Source organism: Argentina silus, assembly GCF_951799395.1.
Source record: "Argentina silus genome assembly, chromosome: 2".
Classification (NCBI taxonomy): Eukaryota; Metazoa; Chordata; class Actinopteri; order Argentiniformes; family Argentinidae; genus Argentina; species Argentina silus.
Genome location: NC_139656.1, coordinates 26,773,845 through 26,797,131, shown reverse-complemented (window position 1 = coordinate 26,797,131; position 23,287 = coordinate 26,773,845). Strand labels below are relative to the sequence as shown.

Here is a 23,287-nt window from a genome sequence, read left to right as displayed (position 1 = left end):
ATGTTCACCTCAGCGAAGGCCTTTGAGGGGCAGCAGTACTCCACCCTGAAGAGGCAGTGCCTGCAGAGCGGGCTGCTGTTCGAGGACCCCCGCTTCCCTGCCGTGGACGAGTCTCTCTTCTACCAGGGCAACAGGATCGGCCGAGTGCACTGGAAGAGACCCCGGGTGAGCAGGCCACCACCAAGTGGTAGAACCACTTTCACAGCTCTGGGTCGAACCACTTTCACAGCTCTGGGTCGAACCACTTTCACAGCTCTGGGTAGACCCCCTGTAACCCTTCGGTACGGTAATGTCAATGAGTGTGATAGGGTAGCTCAGAGCTCTTTTCTATCCGTGTCACTCATAGAAGGGCAGCGGGTGTGGGCGGGGAGGAGACAGGCAGGGGAGAACCTCCTCTCCGAATAGCTCTAGGATCAGTATTCCATTGGGTTGGGAGGGTTGTGGATTATGGGTTGGAGGTTGTGGATCCACAAAGTTGTTTAACAAATCGTAGGTTGAACGGGGAGGAATACCGTGTTAGAGGCTGCCCAGGGTAGCTCGTGAAGTTCATGGCTGGTAAACCACACACATCTTCACACCATTACTTCAGCAGGTGGCTAGTAGAAAACACTGTTCTTCACACCATTACCTCAGCACTTTTACAGTTGAACTGCAGCGTTAGCAGCACCACCAGCACCACGTGTTTGCATCTGCACCTCAACCACATACGGAGGAAATGCGAAGAAGAGAGGAGATGGCAGGCAACAAGCAAAATATATGGCAAGCAATATGTACTCTCAATCTGAATCTGTTCATTTATCCTAATCCCATTTCGGCCAATCTGCTAGTCACAGTGTTTGGCAGTTTTGATTTTACGACTTGGTGAACAGTAGCTCTCAGAATAGCACATACGTCTCTCTGGCTTGCCAGGAACGCTGGTATATGGTCTGGAGATATGGGCACGGAATCCCACAGGGAGAAAACACAGGCTAAAATATATATATTTTTTTTTAAAACACAGCGGTAGCGGCTAACGCCCAGGGGCAGACAAAGTGTTTGGGACTGTCCAAGTCAATTATCCCTCCTTCCCAACCTCTCTGTCCGCCCCAGAGCGCCGCCGCTCATTCCGGAGTCTCAGAGCAGAGATGAGAAGTGCGGCACGGCACCATCCATTAGCCGTGGCGGAAGCGGTTCCGGACGGAATCGTCATCCCGCCACATGCTCACCACTGCTGTTCTGACGGTAGCGTTTATTGCCGCGGTAACTGGGTCACACAGATTGTCTGTTTCGGTCTCCACAGCGAGCCTGTAATTTTTGCACTGTGAGAGACAGTTTGGTGGGGCGTCGGGTCGCTTAGCAGAGAAGTGTAGGAAATTGAAAGGTAGAAGAAGAAAAGCATCCTCTCTCATTTTGGTGTCTTTCTCTTTGTCACATTGGGTGTTACTCCTTTTCTTTCTCTTGCTCTTTTATAGTGTTGGTTCTTCTCATCTACTGTATTTCTCCTGGGGACGTTGAATATTATTTCACTGAGGTATTGATGTTTTAATGTGACCCTATCAGACAGCCAGGAGAGAGGTCCAGCGGGGGTTAAAGTGAGGAGTTAAATATTAGAGTACACAACATGTTTAGTGCCATGCTTGTTTAAACGGCACTTAGGTATGTTTATGGCCACAAGTCAAGACAGCAGAGCATGCAGGCATAAATAAGAGGGCCTTATAAAATGCTCTCTCTCTCTCTGACTGTCTCTCTCTTTCTCTTCCTCTTTCTCTCTCTCTTTCTCTTCCACTGCTCCTCCTACCTCTCCCTACCACTCTCCACCAGATTAATAGGGGTTATTTATGACATGACAAGCAATACAATTTGTGAAAGCCATTTATCTGTTTATCTGGGCTTGCCTTACAGTCCTTCCAAGCCAAAGCCATCTCGGGCTAAATGAGCTCTCGATTGGCGTGGCAGTTTGATTGCCCTTGCCTTACTGTCAGTTGTGATCCTGCAGTAGACTTATTAATACGAGCAAAGTGCAGCATTGTGTGTGCGTGTGCGTGCGTGTGTGCGTGCGTGCGCCTGTGTGTGTCTCTCTGTGTGTGCGTGCGTGTGCGTGCGATGGAATCAGTAGGGCTGGTATCAGTAGGGCTGGTATCGAGCTTTGGGCCATGACTTTGGCAGGAGGTGAGTGATTTGGTCACAGAGGTACATTGGTGTGGTGTGGTGGGGTACGAGGTAATGATTTGGTTAGCTACTGCCAGCATTAGTGATGCCATTCACATTATTTCTTACCCTAGGGGGAGAGGGATCGATACCCCATTTCTCTCACACCTGAGCCAATCCACACTGATATGGAGAGTAAGCTCTGCTTGTCTTACTGATGTTGGGAGTGAGCTCTGCTTGGCTAGACTGTGTTTTAAGCTGGACATGGATATATTTGAAAATAGAGAATTTGAGTTGGAATTTAAGATCAATGTTTACGTAGATTGAGAAAGGTCATTAGAAATCTCTCTCTCTCTCTCTGTCTCATACACACACACACTCACACACTCTCACCTAATTGCACACACTTTCACACTGGTCTTTATGAGAAGCAGGACTGTGGTGAAAGGGATTGTAAGACTGTAGGGCCTCAAGAGGAATCTGCAGTCGCAGTGTTTTGCCTGATTTAAAATTTGAGTTAGCTTTTGCAGCAACAAGCTTTCGGCTGAATCTGCAAATTACTGACCTTGGGTGTGGTTGGTGTGTGCCCTCCTGACACAGACACATACATGCGCTCAGCAAACACATGCACACACCACACACACACACACACACACACACACACACACACACACCACAGGACACACAGATATGCTGCAGTGATGCGCAAACAGTTGCTCTCTCTCTTAAGCCTCCACACTCACATCTGTACTCACACGTGCGAGCACACTTACTTTACCTCTTTTAGTTTTACACTGCATTACAGTGAGTTAAGATGAAGTGCATTTGAGAGGCACGCTCACTAATGGCTTTACCTGAGTAATGGCTGGTGCTTCAATCGACCCTCTCTTAGCTGTCCAGGCTAGTCCCATAAAGCAGAGAGGTAAAGACCATTCACACCCCAGGAATACACAGAGCCCAGCTCTATAGAGACTATCGGCTCATTAAATAGTAAGAGTTGGGGAGCCGGTTCCTTCCTCTCTTTTCAGCTCCTTGTATCCATCTCTTCTTTCACAATGGTGTTTTTCAGTATACAGTAGTGTGTGTGTGTGTGTGTGGTGTGTGTGTGTGGTGTGTGTGTGTGAGTTTGATAACCGCGTCTCCCTGGGCATGGTTTCATTTACACTGCTGGGCTGAGATGGGCATCATAAAAGCGTCCAGTGCTCTCTGTCCCCTCAGTCCATCAGAGGGAGGCTATAACTGCCTGTGTCTGGGGCTGGTAGCCAGAGATAGAGCCAGCCAGGCACACAACAGCACCCCGCTCCCTAACCCCCACACCACCCACCCACCCACTCACCCACCTCATGAATTACCCACTCACTCTGAAACATGGAGGGGGGATGACTTTGGAAATTAGCTGGTGAGGAATAGCCAGCTACATTTTTTGGGTCAAAATTTGAAAAGATGCTCTATCAATCTCGAAACAAATCATTTATATTGTGGGAGAGAAAGAGGCTCCGCATGCATCTCCTGTACTGATCTACTGATTCATCAAACCTGCTTACATATTTATCGATATAGAACCTCGTACTCCAGTCCGCCTTGCATATTCAGTGCATGTCTCTCCAGAAAGGCTCTTGGATCTCACACTGTTTTTTTTTAATGAAACGATGCCAACACTTGACCATGGAGGCAGCTCGTCTTCTGAGGGAGGATGGATTCACTCAGTCAACAATAGACTGTGTTTAATGTACGGCCTCTTATCAAAACCCATTTCAGCACAGCTGTATTGAACTTGTGTCATGGGAAACAACAGATAGGATTTTCAAACCTAGGTTTCAGGCGATGAGTGAGTGAACCAAGTGATTTTATCTAGAAAACAAATGGTACATTCAGTGTTTTCTTTCCTCTACTAAATTCATGTATCAGGGGTGCAGTGCACAGAAGTTGAACCGTTGGCAGATTAAAAGATTGAAGTCAGGATGCTTCTGGGCAAGACAGGAAGAAGGTGTGTCTCTGGTGCCATCTATCCGAGCCCTGCGGACAGATTTATTGGGTAGAGGAGCCAATGATGACATCACTGTCGCCCCACAATCAGACATCAGCCCATTGCCTGCTCCCATTATCACACCCCACAGGGGAGAGGAAGAGAGGGAGAGGGAGAGGGAGAGAAGGAGGAGGGGGAGGAGGGAAAAAGAGAGAGAGAGAGAGAGAGAGAGACAGAGAGATGCGAGGAGATGCAGTAGGGTGTCGGCAGTCCACACACCCTGATCAGAGAGACGGATGAAAATCACCACACACACACACGGGGAGTGAGATAACATAACATGAAAATAACACTTGTCTGTCTCACACATGGAGAGAGAGAGAGCACCCCGGCCCACACTGAGCGTGAGATGATGATGATGATGATGATGATGATGATGATATCGTCATACTCTTCATTGTATCCTCAGAGCGACCGGAGGATATCCATCAGCATCCCCATAGCATCCTATAGGCTACATGCTGTTAGTCATTCAACATCCCCATAGCGTCCTGAAGGCTATAACAGATCACTACTGTTAGTCAATCTGCTGGCTGGTGTGGAATTTGAGTATCCTTGGTGCCAGTATGTTTCTTCCTTAGCCTTTGACAGCAGGGGGGGACGTTGCTGGAGGTAGAAATCGGCCTCATTGTAATCCATGGAATGGAATGAGGAACGGTATCAAACGCACGTGTTTGATATGTGTTTGATACCCATTCTTCATTCCATTGCATGCATTACAATGAAGCTGTCCTCTGATTTCTGATTTCTACCTTCCCTGCCAGCCTCGCCTGGACGATGACACCAAAGGAGTTGGCTGAAGCATAAACGGCCTGGCAGGGCTGTGTACTGAAGGTGTTTTTCTGTCTTGTCTGAAGAGGCTCCAGCAGGGCGCGGGTTTCTGACCAGCCCAGATGAAGCTGTGTGACCCTGCAGCGCCTTCTCTGTGTCGCCACATTAATCTCCACAACACCTCAGAGACTGGATTTATCAGCGGCCGGTGGCTCTCTTGCTCACCCGCTCACTCTCTCTCTCTCACACACGCGCTCGTTCTCTGTCTCTCTCTCTCTCTCTCTCTCCCTCCCTCCTTCACTTACTTGCATTCATTCTCTTTCTCTCTCTCTCTCCCTCTCTCTCTCTTCTCTCTCTCTCTCTCTCTCTCTCTCTCTCTCTCTCTCTCTCTCAATTGCTCGCTCATACTCTCGTTTCTCTCTCTCCCTCTCATCCTCACTGTGTCTCTCTCTTTCATACACAAATACATATACTCTTACTCTATCATCAACTCCTTCTCAGTCTCTCTTTCTCTCCTCTCTCTCTCTCTCTCTCTCACTCTGTCTTCTCTCCCTCCCTCTCTCCTCTCTCCCTCTCTCTCTCTCTCTCCCTCTCTCTATCTTCTCTCCCTCCCTCTCCTCTCTCTCACTCTGTCTTTTCTCCCTCCCTCTCTCCTCTCTCTCTCACCCTCCCTCTCTCTCTCTCTCTCTCTCTCTCTCTCCCTCCCTCTCTCTCTCTCTCTCTCTCTCTCTCTCTCTCTTCTCTCGTCCCTCTCTGAGTTGAGGCATGTTCTGTGATTGATTGAATGTGAGCGTGTCGCATTGCCTCATCTAAATTCCGATCGATTAGGGCCTTAATTAAAGAGTCTGGGCCATGCCTGGCCTGCATCGCCATCCATCCGTCTTCCTTCCCTTTCTCTCTGGCTCTCTCCCCTTTCTATAATTTCCCTCACTTTCTTCAATCTCTCCTCTTCCTTCTCTCCCTCAACCTTTTTTAACCCCTCTCTCTTCTTCTGTAGGAGCTGTGTGAAGACCCTCATCTGTTTGTGGATGGCATCAGTGCGCACGACTTGCACCAGGGCCAGTTGGGAAACTGCTGGTTTGTGGCAGCGTGCTCCAGCCTGGCCTCCAGAGAGTCCCTGTGGGGGAAGGTAAGGACACTTAGTTACATTAGCATACTCGGATGCCGTTCTAGGGTTAGGATTCTCCACCATAGATACAGAAGTGGTTGAACTCTTTCAAAGGAGCCTCATTTGTTGCGTGCGTGCGTGCGTGCTTGCGTGCGTGCGTGCGTCAGTTTTCAGTGACAGAATGATAATTAAGGTAATGCAAATCATTAATGATGACTTAGTTAGGTCTTAAAGAATTTTAACTGAATTAGAGAAAATCTGACGATTCAAAATACATAGGTTTGACAAGGTGACATGTAGGCTGTGTTTGTGTTCCTTGGTGTACACGCACTGTGTGCATGTGCATGTGCGTGTGCGCATGTGTGTGTGCGCGTGTGCACGTGTGTGCATGTGAGTCCCCATTAGGGCCCATTACCTGATGAGGGGTAAACAGGTGGAAGCTACCCTCACTAGAGGACTCATTACTGCACATCAACACCTCTCTAGGTCTCACAAGACTACACCACCATGGCCCTTGGTAGAGTGAACAACCTCAAAGTAGACTTTCTCAGAGGACTTTTATCAGGAGAGTCTGTACACAACAGTATCAGTAGAGTATGCTGCTAGACTATCTCAGTTGTTATGTGCATATATCTTGTGTTTTTCACTGTTGCTCTGGAGAGTCCCATTGCTGCCAGCCTCGTAAGTGCGATGTCGAGACTGGATTTACAGATGTGTTACTACCCAGGCCATGATTTCTGATTGCTTGCTCATGAATAGTAAATGCCCTGTCCTTTCCTGTTTCCCCCCCCCCCCCCCCCCCCGCCCGCTCCCACCACCATCACTACCCCCGTCTGTGAACGGTGTGTTTCCATGGCAGCAGTGCAACAATGCTGTATTAGTGACACAGGGATGCAGCGGTGCAATAGATGGAGAGGGGCTTGGTCCCTGAGGACGAGGTGGTATGTGCACATTCCTAATGAGCCCACATGGTGACAGGCAACTGTAAGTATGAGAGAAATGTGATTGTGAGGTCTCGTTATTGAATAACGAGGACAGTAGAGACAGTCTTGGATTGATAATTACACACTTAAGGCTGCAGGCGATTTGCCTAATTGAGACTCGGGAGACTGTATGCTGCTCTTCAGCTCTACATCATGATCACTCCAATGGAGTGGAAATTAAAATTATTTTTGATGAAACTGGTCAGCCAGAGACAGTAAGTCTAGCGGATAGGTAGGGATTTCAGGTTTCGGATTGACAGGAAACTCTCCTGAGTCCTTTATGTCTCTCTGCTCTTTCTCTCTTGCTCGGTTCTGTTTCTCTTTCCCCCTTTCCTTGTCTCTCTCATTCTCCATCCACCCTGCACACACAATTATTCTCTATATACGTAGCTCTTGCCCTCTCTCTCTCATATACATACACACACACACACACACACACACACACACACTCTCTCTCTCTCTCTCTCTTTCTCTCTCTCTCTCTCTCTCTCTCTCACTCATATATGCCCTCCTGTGGGGCCCTGCCTCTGTAGGGGTGACCCTGGGGAAGGAGGTCAGGGGGCGGTTGCTGTGCAGATGTAATCTCTCCACCCCCCCACCCACACCCTTCCCCTGTCGTTCCCTCCTTCCCCTGTCATCCAGGGCCAGACAGAAATGGATGAGGTAATAGGAAGCGGCTCTGCTGTCCACCAGGACATTTGCAACACTACCACAGTGTCCCTGCCACCTCAGGTGGGACTGATCTACACCAAGCCGTTACTTCCTCAAGGGCTCAGGTCAACCAAACAAGGCCACTCATTTGTCAGAAGGAGAGTAAAAATAACATGATTCATAAGCCCACACAAGCCTAGTTCAACAACATCATCATACTGCAGCTGACAATGTGTTGTGATGTTTATCAACCACAAATGCAAAGAGAGCAACTTTTTTGTTTTTGAAAACATTTATTCGGATGACCATTTAATTTCAGATGCACATAGATTACCAAGAAGTTAAAACTTGTTTCTTTAATCTCATTACTGTATCAAATATTCCTTGCAAGAAATGAAAGATATTTCTAACCTAAACTGACAGTGGCACTTATGGTAACATTCACAAAAATGTCAACATCAGCAACGTCAAATTATTTCTCAAATGCTCAGGCATCTTGATATACTGCTTGTCTGTTATCTGGATGACTACAGAAATCAGTCATGTTGTAATCCAATAGAATGTCCTGGTTCAGATCAGAAGGGTCTATCTCAGTTTCTGTGGAATATTTTGAGACTGGTTGTAACCTTTTGTAATTGAATACAGGGAAGATAAAAAAGATTTGAGAGGAAGGAAGCCGTCAAGTCATGGGAGTAGAGGTGTTGGACCTTTTTCAAGGCCCATAGGAGGACGTGAGTGCTCTTGAAAGTCGGTCTTTCCTCCCCCGTGGGCGTTCTTCTTTGGCCATGCTGAAGAAAGCACAGAAGAAGTGCTCTCTAATGCCATTCTAACCATTAAATCTAACCACAACCTTACCCCTAATCCAAAATGAAGAACAACAACCTCATCTACTTTCTAGCTATCAGCTGTGATGACATTGCTACTTTAGTCTGCTCTAGCATGGCCGTCTAATGACTCCCCCTCCGCCTGCACTCTCACTTGGCACCTGGAAGGTGATGGAGCAGTCGGAGCTCGGCGGGCTGCAGCCTTGCTCAAAGGCAAATAGGAAGAACATCACCTTCCTCACCTTGGCCATCTCGGCGATCCTCTCCCCGAACTCCAGGCTGTCGGCCTCGTAACAGTGGGTCGGCATGTTGGGGCCGTCGCCCTGCGCCCTCCAGAAGACCCCAGTGGGCTCGAGCAGCTGGCGGGTCATGAGGGGGGTGAGGTCCGGGGTCCACAGCTGTGAGATGGCGGTGACAGTGAGCCGGCCAGGCTGTGACAGACGAACGCTCCAATGGGAGAAGGCCAGGGCCTGCTGGGAGAAGTCCAGGCAGTAGATGGCCTCGTGGGGCCTCAGGAGGTGTTCGCCGTCCTGCCTCTTCTGGCCCCGCTGCTGCAGGGACTGCGCCCGTAGTCGCATGACCTCTGTCTGCTGGGGGTCTGGCCGGAAATGCAGCTCCAACATCGTGGACATGTTTGAAGGCAAGTTTTAGGAGGTGTGATGAGTTTCTAGGAACCGCAAGGGTCAAGGCTTGAAGAGTTTGCTCTCAGGATCTCCCTCTCTTTGTTCTCTGTCTCTATGTTCTCTGCTTTCTGTTATATTCTCTCTTTTTCTTCCTTTGTCCAAGTTTCTCTCTGTCTCTTGACTGTTTTTCTCAAGGTCTTTTTTTCCTCTCTTGCTGGCTAAGTGAGACATACACAAGTCTAGATGCCGCTCCTTGGCCTGCTGTGGCCTCCCTCCTCCCTTGCTCTACCTTGGTCTCTATGTCTTGTATTCTCTTTCTTTCGTATGTGTAGGAAACAGACACACACATGCGCAATACACGCAACACAGGAGTTCTCGTTGGCAAGATGAGTGGAGGCGCTAGGCAACTGGGGCTAATGACGTTTGAGGCTGCGACACGGGGATTGCCCTTGGGGATCCGGGGACAGCTGTGTTTGTCACATATTTGTTCACCGCACGTTCGCCGATGTGCTCTACTAATGGAGGCTTGCCTGTCACTGACTCTCTGTATGACGGGGATCAGTTAGGTGTGACCACAACCAAACATTTAGTCAGTCTGCCAAGCAGTTTATAACACGTTGTTATAACAAGTTGTCACGTAGTCATGTAATAATGACACTGTGTGCGATCAAGCTGAGGGAGTCTCCCTATGTTAGATCTTGATGTCAGATTTAAGGGGGGGGGGGTACCTCCCAATCCAGTCTGATCAGCACCACTGCTATGGGAGGAGACTGCAGGGATGGGGTTTGCTGCTGGCCAGCATTCAGTCCCTGGCCGGTGCACTCCCCTTCCAGAGTACACTTAATATAGGGCTTTATTGTGTTCTGGATAGAAGCCGAGATGGATTCTCTCTCTCTCTCTCTCTCTCTCTCTCTCTCTCTCTCTCTCTCTCTCTCTCTCTCTCTCTCTGTCTTTCTCCCCGCAGTCCAAAGTCATAGAGAGAGCAGAAAGCGAGAGAGAGAGAAGAGAGAGAGAGAGAGAGAGAGAGAGAGGGGGGCTGTCTCCCTCATGGCTCCAAAATGACTTGGGGTTTCCATGGTGCAGTGATGGTTTTTTTCCCTCATAAAGGAGCTGCTTCACACAGCAGATCTCTTGAGAGGCAGAAAGCCCCTACATCAGCAAAACAATCCGGACCCACCGGACCAGAACTGCTCAGCTTTTAGTTGACTCCTGGACCAGAACCACTCTGGGCTGCTCTGGGCTTTTAGTTGACTCCTGGACCAGAACCACTCTGGGCTGCTCTGGGCTTTTAGTTCACTCCTGGACCAGAACCACTCTGGGCTGCTCTGGGCTTTTAGTTCACTCCTGGACCAGAACCACTCTGGGCTGCTCTGGGCTTTTAGTTCATTCTCTGCATTTCCAAGGGCAGCAGCAGCTGCAACAACAACACTGATTAATTTGAATCCAATTTAGCCTCTCCTCTCCATCCAAGACACTTCCTATTTACTCTGATTGAATATTTCACCCCGGTAACAAGTATGTGCCTTGTTTGCATTTTCTCTTTCCTGTGTCCCCAATGCAGCCCAAAGGGGAGCCCCGAAATGACTGGCAGGTTGCTCCACGCAGGCAGTGGTTTCCTGTCCCCGTGTCCTGTTTCGCCAGTCTCACTGCTGGAGTTGTACTCTGAGAGCGTAGTCCCCTAATCCGTAACGTATCAGTCGGCGGTGGGGACGCCGCAGCGTGAGGCTGACAGGCTTTCCACCAGGGCGGTATTTACAAGGTGCAGCGGCGGCTGTTTGTTTGTTTGTTCGGCTTACTCACACTGTGCCCAACACTCTTCCACTCTTCCTCCACCCCCTCCCTCCCTCCCTTCCTCCCTCCCTCCCTCCCTCCGCCCTTCTGTGCAGGTCATTCCTGAATGGAAGGAGCAGGAGTGGGACACGGAGAAGCCCGACTCCTACGCTGGGATTTTCCACTTCCGTTTCTGGCGCTTCGGGGAGTGGGTTGACGTGGTGATTGACGACCGGCTGCCGACGGTGGATAACCAGCTGGTGTACTGCCACTCGGATGACAGCAACGAGTTCTGGAGTGCCCTGGTGGAGAAGGCCTATGCCAAGTCAGTAGAGCCAGGAGACAATCAGGCGCAGGGTTTGGAGCCAGACAGTAATTTAGAAGCCCTGGGGGATCCTGTGATTTAAAGGGATAGTTCAGCCAAATTATAAAATCACATATTTGGTTGCTTACCCTGAAAGGAGTCTATGGACAACGACAAACTTTAATCCACACTTTGGTTTTGTTTCTCTGGGCACTGCCACTAACCGCTAACTGTTTAAACATTTATTTTTAGTCAATCCATCGACTGTAAACTGTAGCATGTTTGAAATGTCATGCCCAAATCATCTCAAAGTCATTTAACTCAAGTCATTGAGCCTTTTCTGAGAATTTGGGATGATTTGGGCATGACATTTCAAATACTGTATGGTAATTTAGGGTCCATTGACTTCCATTGGTTTTTGGTTAAAAATGTTTGTGGTTAATGGCAGTGCCCAGATAAAGATCTAGAGTGAACTCTATCCTTGTCCATAGACTCCTTTCAGGGTAAGGAACCAAATAGTGATTTTGTAATTTCGGTGAATTATCCCTTTAATGCACTATATTTAAGATAGTTACTCTAAAGGATGATTATCAAATCTATGCTTACTGTCTAGAGTCCTTTTGATTCATATACCCATATCCATATCCAAAGACTAAGAATATGTTCTCAGTCAACTTACCTGGTTTAATAACAGTCAAATGTTATCAAATGACAACATTGTGTTTTGTTTGCATCCGGGTGTCAATGACACTCTATAGACAGCATTGGTACAGATCATTGATCTGCCGATCCATACCACTTACCCCCCTTTCCTCTCGTCTCCGCAGGGTGTACGGCTGTTATGAGGCCCTGGATGGAGGCAACACGGCCGACGCCCTGGTGGACTTCACTGGGGGTGTGTCGGAGCCCATGGACCTGCTGGAGGGCCAGATGGCCACGGACGAGGTGGCCCGAAACCAGCTGTTTGAGAGGGTGCTGAAGGTCCACAACCGCGACGGCCTCATCAGCTGCTCCATCAGGGTGAGTAAGGCAGAGCTGAGACGAAGACCGTTTAAAGTGGTTATGTAGAACTTTCAACCTAAGGGGGAGCACTTGAGCTAGGTGGGTCCCCTAAATAGACGGAAATTGTCAAGAAATGTCCTGATTGGGGGCAATCCATCAATCAATCAAGTTTATTTCTATAGCGCTTTTTACATAGACAAATGTCACAAAGTGCTTCACAACAAAATTTATACTGAACAATATAAACAATAAATACAATACAAACAATATGATCTAACATCATAGACCCCCAGGAATAAGCCAAGGAAAACAAATATATAGAGCACAGTGGCAAGGAAAACATGAACTTGATAACATGAACTATACAGTCAACATTGAATCCAACATTTTATGTACGGAATTATTAATGGGTGGGGGGTTGCTCACTCCTTTCTGGGTATCAGTAAGATTCAGTAAATGGATGAACTACCCCCTTAAAAACAGTAAGCACAAACTACAGTAAATGATGCTCTTTCTTAGGGATTAACATTGTCATTACACCTTTATTTAGTCAGTTGTGAATGTAAATAGATGGACTAGTATAGAAGAATGCTGGAGTTTGCCCATCTCCCTCAGTCAGTCAGTCCATCTGTTTGTGAATCTAGTATGTGTCCATTTATCCACCCATCTGTCCAGCTAATCACCCAATGCAGCCTCTACGCTGATGAGTTAGATTTGGCTGAATGCACACACTTCCACAGTGAGCTCCTCTCCTGACAGGGAGTATGTGCATTCATTCAAGTGAAATGAGGACAGTGTCTAATGTCAGTCTGTCTGTCTATCTATCTATCCATCCATCTATCTGTCAGTGCCAATATGGATGTTGTTTATCTCTGTATGCATCTATTTATCTATTCATCACTAAGCACATCTGCTGCGGGGAGCTACATTAGTAGGACTTGCGCTTTCCCGGCGGTGAGTGAGTCCCTCCTTTGATTGTCTGCTGTTGTGTTTGTCCAAGCCCAGACAGAGGTGCTAGCTGAACTCATTTACAGGTTTACGTTGGGATTCCAAGTACCACACAGCTCGACTTTGACCAATACCCATTTCATATTCATGAGGTTTTTTCTTCTTCTGAGGATCCATTTCGGGACAACAACACAAACAGACACACCAAACCCCTAAACACCTCAACAGGAGACGAACAGCCCCAACAGTCCAGAAAGCAGACATCATTAATTCCCTGACGTGACCCAGTGGTTGTTGTTTAGTCATTGTTGTACCGTCCTAGCGACGTTGCTAGACTCTCACACAGGCTTTTGTGGCAGGGCAGACTGATTAGAAATGATACAAAAAGCTCTCAAAAGCCACACTCATGCATCTCTCCCGACTCCCAACTTAATTGCTTTTCTCTTTCTCTCCTCTCTGTTCTCTTCAAAGCAGTGGAGGTGAAAAATGATGCGAGTCGTGGGGAATTCTTAAAGCTATTTCACCAAGCCCACATGTAGACAGCCTTCCTACTTAGCATGCCAAGGGGTAGCAGGATCTGTCCTTTGTCTGTCTGTCTGTCTGTCTGTCTCTCTGTCTGTCTGTCTGTCTGTCAGGGGGTAGCAGGATCTGTCCTTTGTCTGTCTGTCTGTCTGTCTGTCTGTCTGTCTCTCTCTCTCTCTGTTTGTCTCTCTGTCAAACAGGTTTAAAGGTCCATGGCTGGGTCTAAGCCTGGAGGATACTTCATAAACCCTGCTACTGAATGCTTCACACACGAAACAAACATAACCTAAATACCTTAGTTATTGAATAATCTCAGATTATATGAATTTCAATGGAGGAACTACCTTGTTGAAATGTGGGTGTCTTTCAGTGATAGACCACTGCTATCACACCACCATTTATGTTGTGGGCCAAGGGATGCTAACTCATTTGGTTTCCTCCTGTTCCTTCCTCCTGTTCCTTCCTCCTGTTCCTTCCTCCTGTTCCTTCCTCCTGTTCCTTCTCTTGCTGTTAGTTTTCCCCTGCTACCGTTTGATCACTTTTGTTTGTGTAACAGGCTTTCATCTGGGCATCTCAAGATAAAAGTACTCTGATGATAACATTTTACATAGACTTATACTCTTTTCTAGAGCCCAACATATATATCGGAGCACCGATATTATCGGACGATATTGGAGTTTATAGAAATATCTGTATAAATACATGTTCCTCCGATACAGCACCAAAGATGTGCGTCAGCCTCACATTCTGAAATGATAGAAAATCAGTGTAATTGTTTTTTTCCTGAGCAAAATGTATACATACAGTATGGATTTTTATTAATTAATAAACTTGTTTATTGGCATTTGCTATTACTGGGCTGCCTACTGAAATGACTGTATTTAGCAAAACAAGCTCTTTTTTCAGATAATTATTGGGATATGGACTTTTGCCTAATCAGCATTAAGAGCATCTTTTGCCATTGTTTTCCTATGACAACTGTGTTAAAAAGGAATTCTGTAAAAAAATAAATTACAAAAAAATCAGCAGATATATAGGTTATCGTTGAATTGATGCCCCCATAAATAGGCATCGGTATCAGACAAATTACATTTTTGCCATTTAGCAGATGCTTTTATCCAAAGCGACTTACAACAGGTACATTTGTCTAAAGTAAGTGAATCATCTATCAGTCATCATCAGAAAAAACTACTCAGCCAAACGCAGCTGAGCTTGGCTGTGGTCAGGTTACGCATCCACAAGAGTTGCTGGAACTGTGCTGGAAAGGACAATGTGAAAAGAAAATACATCCGAGCCAGCACAGTACGTTCAGTTTGGCCATGTAGTGTGCAGACAAAGCCCTGTAGAACTCAATTTCATTCAACTGGCTGGTCTCCTAGGCGACCACAGTGGAGGACATGGAGGCTCGGCTGGATTGCGGCCTGGTGAAAGGCCACGCCTACGCGGTGACGGATGTGAAGAAGGTACGCCTGGGTCACGGCCTGCTGGCCTTCTTCAAGTCAGAGAAGCTGCAGATGATCCGCATGAGGAATCCCTGGGGAGAGAAGGAGTGGAGCGGACCCTGGAGCGACAGGTAAACACAACACCGCCCCCCACTGGCCCGGAGGTGTAACAGCAGATGTTAGTTATGTCAGCTATGGGGAACACGGGGGGTCTCAGAGAGAGAGTGAGGGAGTAGGATGAGGTTGCCTCTACTGTAGATGCTGATCAGTCAGTTTGCTGTTTTCCCCCTTCAGGTCCAGTATGAAGATTTGAGCGTTAAAACAGGGCTACATGGCCATAGGGTTAGTAAATCGTAGTTGGTAAATCGGTAGCCATCAAGGAATGAGATCACATGATAAAGAACGTTCAACATATGCCGCTATTAGAAAACGTAGCAAATGTTTCAGTGTCGACAAAGACGGCAGCAAGTCGAGCGAGAGAGGAAAAAACTATAGGCAATTCAGAAGTCATCATCCTTCAGAAGTCATCATCCTTCAGAAGTCATCATCCTTCAGATATTTCAAGTGTAATTCACTCTTCCTCCCCTACAGAGTGAAACTGTCGGTCTTGCTGTGCGTGGTGGAGGCTTCCTTTCGCATAGCTCTGTGCCTTGAAATGATGGATTGTTCCATGTACGAGGTGGGGGTAATGAGGCAGAGAGAGGTGTCTTCCCTCTGCTAAATTGGAATACCTCTTGTTATAAGAATCCCCCCTATAAACTCTCCCTGGGGGACAATAGATGGGATTGAAATATTGTAATAGAAAGGGGGCGTCTTATTATTCTTGTCACTGAGTTTGTGACACCAGCTGAGATTGTAGTGCTGGCTCAAGATGGGCCCTGAATTATTGAAGAGGTAAAGGGGAGAGATGTTATTAAAGGGAAGCGAGTCTCTCTCTCTCTCTCTCTCTCTCTCTCTATCTCTCTCTCTCTATCTCTCTCTCTCTATCTCTCTCTCTTCATATTTTCACAAAACTGAATTATTTATTTGGGGTTTTGAACAAAACTGGGACTGGAGAGGCATTCTCCTCGAAGAGTCATGAACAAAGAGTGAGTCTCTAAGAGGGATTCAACCATCTGAGCTATTAGTCTTCTTAGAGGTCACCTGGTTTGGTGCTCTCATGCCCTGTGACATATTTTACAATGAATGAACGTTAGCCCTATATATTTATTTTTTAGTCCTTATGCTTCACAAGAGTTTTCTCCTCTCTGTCCCATGTTTAGCGTATTGTCTCGTGAACTTGCGTTGCGCTAACTAACATGACCTCACGTCCTGTCCCTCTCCCAGCTCTGAGGAGTGGAAGAAGGTGAGCAAGAGTGAAAGAGAGAAGCTGGGTGTCACCGTGCAGGACGACGGAGAGTTCTGGTGAGAGAGAGAACCGGATCTGTGCCGTACCCCCCCCCCCACCGCTGGTCTACCATAATCTCATTGGTCTTATTCTAAATCCTCTCTAGATTAAATCAGATCATTCTCGCCAATACTCTCATACAATACCAGCCGTCTGTCCTCATTCCTTTGTTTCATGTCTTCTCTCAATCAGACCGTGACCATACTACCCCACTAGCTGTTGTTTATCCACTCTCCTCCTTTCTCATATTTTCTCCTTCTATCCTTCCCGCCATGCCTCTCCTGACCCCAGGATGACCTTTGATGATTTCTGCCAGTACTTCACGGACCTGATTCTTTGCCGCCTCATCAATACCTCCTACCTGAGCATCCACAAGACCTGGGAGGAGGAGGTGATGAGGGGCTCCTGGGTCCACCGCCAAGACCCCCTCCGGAACCGCTCTGGGGGCTGTATCAACCACAAGACCACCTTCCTCCAGAACCCACAGGTGTGTTTGTGTTTGTGTTTGTGTTTGTGTTTGTGTCTGTCTGTCTCTCTGTCTGTCTGTTTTGTCTGTCTGTCTGTCTGTCTGTATCTGTGTCTAAGCGTGCCTCTGTGTGAACGTGTCTTTGGAGCAGACAGAGGATCAGGTTGTGAATAGTGTCTCTCCCTACAGTATGTGTTTGATGTGAAGAAGGTGGAGGATGAGGTCCTGATCTGCCTGCAGCAGAAGGAGAGGAGGGCCACAGCCAAAGAGGGCAAAGGAGAGAACCTGGCCATCGGCTTCGACATTCATCGGGTAGACACACACACACACGCACACGCACACACACACTCACACTCACACTCACACTCACACTCACACTCACTCACTCACTCACACACACACACACCCACCCACACACGCACACACTCACACTCACTCACTCACTCACTCACTCACTCACTCACTCACTCACTCACTCACACACACACACACACACACACACACACACACACTCACACACACACACATGCTTATGGCTTGTCCAGCTTGTCCGTTGGTCCAATAATATTTGAGGGGTTATTGTTGGGTATTGCGTCCAAGCCATCGCAAGGACATTTTTCCAGACCCATTCACACACACTTCTACGTCTTAAACTGAAGCTGATGATGAGTCTTCCCTGTCCCTAGGTGGAGCTGAACAGGAAGTACCGCATGCACACGGCCCAGCAGAAGGTGGCGGGCTCCATCTACATCAACTCCCGCTGTGTGTTCCTCAGGAAGGAGCTGAAGGAGGGCCGCTACGTCATCATTCCCACCACCTTTGACCCCGGGCAGCAGGGGGACTTCCTGCTGCGGGTCTTCACCGATGTGCCTTCAGACTGCAAGTAAACCAGCCGACATGCTTACTTCGTGTTTTACCCCCCCCTCCCCTCCCCCTTACTTCGTGTTTTACACCCCCCTCCACCCTCTCCCTTACTTCGTGTTTTACCCCCCCCTCCCCTCTCCCTTACATCATGTTTTACCCCCCCCCTCTTACTTCATGTTTTACCCCCCCCCCCCTTACTTCATGTTTTACCCCCCCCCCTTACTTCATGTTTTACCCCCCCTCCTCCTTACTTCATGTTTTACCCCCCCCTCCTCCCCTCCTCCTTACTTCATGTTTTACCCCCCCCCCCCCCCCTTACTTCATGGTTTTATCCCCCCCCTCCCTTACTTCATGGTTTACCCCCCCCCCCCCCACACACACACACACACACACATTTTGTATTCTATGTAGACAGTAGACTTGGCAATGAGATGAGGAGCTGTGGGATGGGGTACAGTAGATTGTTTGATCTTTTCTTACTCTGACACAGGCCTGAGTTTGAATGATTGCGTTTGATGAGAATAGTGCATTTGGTTGATGAATAAGTGATATGATGTAATAGTATTACTGTTGTCACATCAGTTATAGGCTGCTCGATCAGGCCCTCTCTTGTCTCTCTGCCTTAAGAAGGATTTGTTTGGTCTTCGGCCAAGCTGCCTGGGCCATTCCCACACTCAGCATGGTAAACAGGTTGACCTCAGATGTGCACCAGCTGCCCATGTGATAAGACACAGATCAAGAGGGGGGGGGCTGAGCGAGGGCATTCCATTTACTGTCTCTGGTACTTTTCCACTGCTTGTAGTTGAGCCTAAAACTGGGGACTGGACTTCAGCTCCTCCTACTTTGCTGTATGCTGGATCTCTCTCCTGTGTGCACATTGTTTAAAATGACTGAAAGACTCCAGTGATCTGATCTCATCTTTTGAATCCACACGTCACACCTGAACCGAACACATTTCAGTGATTTACACCCCACAGCCTCACCCTGTTTCTCCTCACGTCTTTGGTTAGGGACCGTTCTTTAATCCAACCGCCCGTATGACTGACTTCAGTTTGCCATTGCGCTGACTCCCCAAATGAATAACGGACCGACCCGTTCCCTCTCCCCTGCCCCGCCACAGAGAGTTGACCCTGGACGAGCCTCCCCAGACCTGCTGGACGGGCATGTGTGGGTACCCCGTGCTGATCACCCAGGTCCACGTCCTGAGTGCTGAGGGGCTCCAGGGCCAGGATGCCAATGGAGGTACGTAACTGTTGGGAGTTGTAGTTCCTGATACCTCCAATATGGTTTGTGATGAGAGCTAGTTCCCCTATGTCATATGCCTTATCACCACACGGTTTCTCTGTAGCGCTGGGGAAACCCTAACCCTAACCCTAATCCCGGGCTACTTACTCCTGCAGCACCTATATCAATGATTAAAACATTATTTTATTTTTTTAAATGACTCATGCACACACATTTGCCGCTGTACATTTTGACATATTGGTCAGGATGTAAATTTTCAAGACCCTTTAAGTTATGATTGTTTGTTTGTTTTTATATGTTATATATCACAAGAGTAACATAAGTCTATGTGTATAAGACTGCATATGTCTTTTATGTGTGGGTGTGTATGACCATCCTGGCTGGAAAGCATGCCGTTGGGTAAACTCTTCTGGTCACACACAGAGCTGCACTGTCTCAATCCCAACAAGAAGAGGCACCTGGCCAAAACAGGAGGTACTTTAGCACCACCTAGTGGCTGTTCACTTAGGCGCAACTAGATTCACTCATTCACATTTACATTCACATTTTTGGCATTTCGCCTTGATCTAAAGCGACTTATATATTTGTCTAAGTAAGTGAGTCATCTATACATCAGTCATCATAAGAAAAAGTAATCTATATCGTTGGCAGTCACAATGCTAGAAGAAGGAAGAATTACCTTTTTTTTTTGGTAATTAAGTAGAGAAACTGTACAGGGGATGAAGAGATTAGATTAGACTCTAGATTAGGCCCCGTCCCTGTCTGTAAATAGCCTCCTTCTCTCTCTCTCTCTCACTCGTACATACACACACACACACACACACCTGAATGTGCGCACACACACACACACACACACACATCACCTTTTGGCTGTTAGATTAGGCACAACGAGATTCACCATAGATTAGGCCTTGTCCCTGTGGTCTTTAATAGCCTCCTTCGCTCCTTTCTGTCTCTCTCTCTTTCTCTCTCTCTCTCTCTCTCTCTCTCTCTCTCTCTCTCATACACACACACACACACACACACACACACTCACCTACCTGAATGTGCACGCACACTCACACACTTGGTTCAAAACGATATACTGTACAGTACGTTTAGCAACGGTCCCAACTCAAGCCATTGCAGTGATTGACAGCTGTCCCTCTCGTCCTAGCCTCCGACCCGTATGTGATCATCACCTGTGAGGGAGAGAGGGTGCGCTCGCCCGTGCACAAGGACACGCGGAGCCCCAACTTCGACGTCAAAGGCCTGTTCTACCGCAAGAAGCCCAAGGATGGCATCCACATTGAGGTGAGCCCACAGTGGAGTGGCTGGTGGGTCACTGTGGCACTGTTCACTGTTTTCACATCGACTCTGTCTGACGTATCGGCCCTGTCCCAATACTTTAAAAAACGCCTCCTTCCTTCCTCTCTTCCTTCCTCTCCTTCCTTCCTGATCTAACATGAATCGATTGGTCCAAGCAAGCTTGTCGTTGCGCTGCTTCCACCTATCAGGTCATGTCAGATCAGTGATGTCTTCAAGGAAGGGATGAAGGAAGGGATGAAGGAAGGGATGAAGGAGGAGGCGTTTTAGGAGTTTTCAACCAGTGCCTTGTTGTGTCTCTTTCTACCCTGCCCTGCCCATACACCTTCACTCCTTTTTCTCCTCCTCCACTCCTCTCCTTCAAATCTTCTTTTTCTCATCGTTTTCTCCTCTTCTTCTTGTTAAATCAACCCCCCCCTCTCTCTCTTTCCTTCTACCCTCTACACAACCTCCTAAAGACCGCTTAACCCTCACTACCCCCCTATACTAACCCTAACCCCAACCCTAACCCTTACCCCATAACCCCGAACCCTACTCCCAGAGACCTCTTAACCCTCACTACCCCCCTATACTAACCCTAACCCCAACCCTAACCCTTACCCCATAACCCCGAACCCTACCCCCAGAGACCGCTTAACCCTCACTACCCCCCTATACTAACCCTAACCCCAACCCTAACCCTTACCCCATAACCCCGAACCCTACCCCCAGAGACCTCTTAACCCTCACTACCCCCCTATACTAACCCTAACCCCAACCCTAACCCTTACCCCATAACCCCGAACCCTACCCCCAGAGACCTCTTAACCCTCACTACCCCCCTATACTAACCCTAACCCCAACCCCGAGACCTCTCCTCCCCTGCTACCCTCCTGTACAAGTTCTCTCATTACGACTGCCAATGGCCCCTGGTGTGAGCATTGATTACTTTGTCTTATGATGGCTGTTGGATAGATGATTCCCTTACTTAAACAAATGTATTGTTGTAAGTCGCTTTGCATAAAGGCGTCTGCTAAATGTCATAAATGTAAATGTAACAACCTTGTCTGATTGGTCCACACCTCTGTACGCAGATCTACAATAAGAACGTGATTGTGGACACCTTCCTGGGTCAGGTGACCCTGTCCAGCGACCCCAACGACCGACAGGAGCAGCACACGCTCCACCTGCGCGACAAGGGCAATCGCCAAGACAACGACCTCCCGGGCACGGTCACTGTGCGCCTCATCACCTGCACTGTGCTCACCAACATATGACATGGCCGCTCCATCTCGACCTTTGACCTCCTGTCATCCCTCACTGTCCTCGTCCCTCAACCCTGCGTGTCAGTTGACCCGTCCCAGTACCGCCCGTACCCTCCTCTACCGCTCACTCTCTCTGTCTTTCTCACTCTCTCTCTTTCTCTCTCTCTCTGGCTGTCTCTCCTGCTTTCTATCTTTCTTACTTTCTCTCTATTTCCTCTTTGCCTCTCACTCGCTCTATCACTGACTCAACACACACGCACGCACACACGCACACGCGCACACACACACACACACACTCACACTCACAACAAACATACAGAAGCCTACATGCCTTTCTGCTTGCACACACATACACACACACACACACACACACACACACCTCTCAACATGTACCTGCTCCTTCTCTACACTCTCTGTGCATCTGCCAGCTTTTCTAAGGGCTATGCATCGCCTTAAGGCTGAGTCCATCTCTCTATGACCCTGGGACCAGCCGTGTGTGTATGTGTGTGTGTGTGGAGGGTGTCATGTTACTGGGTGGTACTGGGACCACCACCATCTCTCCATCCCTCCACTTCTACTCACTCAGTGTTTTTTCTACTCCCTTCACCTGACTCCAGTTTCATCATGGAGGAACTTCCCATTTCCGCCCCTAGAAAGAAAACAAAACGTCACCCCCCCCCAGCTCCCCCATCATCATCATGGTATCTCCCGTAAACGACAGCTACTCTCTCTCATCATTGTCTCTCCCGTTGTGAATACTGGTAAAGTCCTTCACGTGTCTGCATCAAGGCACATCTTCAGATTGTCCTTGCTCAGCAGCATGAACTGTCCTTCACTTTCTACAGTCAAACCTATAAACCAACAGCGGCCATGCTCTCCTCTCCGGGAGTTGTGTGTGCGTGTGCGTGTGCGTGTGCGTGTGCGTGTGTTGTGTGTGCGTGTGTGTTTGTGTAGCCTCCCTCCTCCCACTCCCTTGGACTACGCGTTTACCGGTTGCCATGGACGATCTCCAGCAGCATGGCTAGAGACTCTGCCTGCATTGCGCATCCCCCCCCCCCCCCCCGCCCACTAATCGTAGCTTAGCAACCGGCGCTTTCGATATGCCCCAGTGGAGTGTGGAGCTCCACCCTGCCATAATCAAGTGCTTTACGGGACCAAAGACAGGAGCAGGCCCTCCCTCCCTCCCTCCCTCCCTCCCAGCCTCCCTCCCTCCCTCCCTGCCTCCCTCCCTCCCTCCCTCCCAGCACACGGCAGCGCAGCACCAAACCCCCCCCCCTGTGCCACCTCATCACTAACGGCAACGCCACTGCCTGATGCTTCCTCTGACTCGTGTCACGTGACACAGACTCACGACCGCGTGAACCCAAGAGACAGCAGCTGTGCTTCTGTCGGCATAGTAGACCAGGTGCGCGTGTGCGTGCGTGCGTGCGTGCGTGCGTGCGTGTGTGTGTGTGTGTGTGTGTGTGTGTGTGCGCATCATATAGTGGGTGGGATACACCTTGTTGTGTATACTGGCAGTGGCTGACTGCCAGTGGTAGTGGTGCTTTAAAGGTGAACACCATGCCTTTTACGTTTTCCGTGCATGTGTGTGTGCGCATGTGCGAGCGACCAAGAGGGCGTGTGGCAGGAGAGATGCGTTAAAGTGCTTAAGGGCAACAAACCAGGCCTTTGGACA

At 48.4% G+C, this 23,287-nt stretch overlaps 2 protein-coding genes across 2 annotated transcripts; one reads left to right on the top strand and one right to left on the bottom strand.

Annotated features, from left to right (window-relative positions):
• capn5b (calpain 5b) lies at positions 1 to 21,624 on the top strand (the record flags this gene model as incomplete). The annotated part of the gene is made up of 13 exons (XM_083664994.1): positions 1 to 165; positions 5,922 to 6,053; positions 11,000 to 11,208; positions 12,015 to 12,207; positions 15,039 to 15,232; positions 16,428 to 16,505; positions 16,780 to 16,975; positions 17,144 to 17,266; positions 17,641 to 17,837; positions 18,939 to 19,060; positions 19,487 to 19,537; positions 20,220 to 20,356; positions 21,442 to 21,624. The coding sequence occupies 13 exons, from the start codon at positions 1 to 3 to the stop codon at positions 21,622 to 21,624; spliced, it is 1,980 nt and encodes a 659-aa protein (XP_083521120.1).
• ompb (olfactory marker protein b) lies at positions 8,601 to 9,122 on the bottom strand (the record flags this gene model as incomplete). Its single annotated transcript, XM_083693689.1, has 1 exon — positions 8,601 to 9,122. The coding sequence occupies one exon, from the start codon at positions 9,120 to 9,122 to the stop codon at positions 8,601 to 8,603; it is 522 nt and encodes a 173-aa protein (XP_083549815.1).
• Positions 21,625 to 23,287: the final 1,663 nt, after the last annotated feature.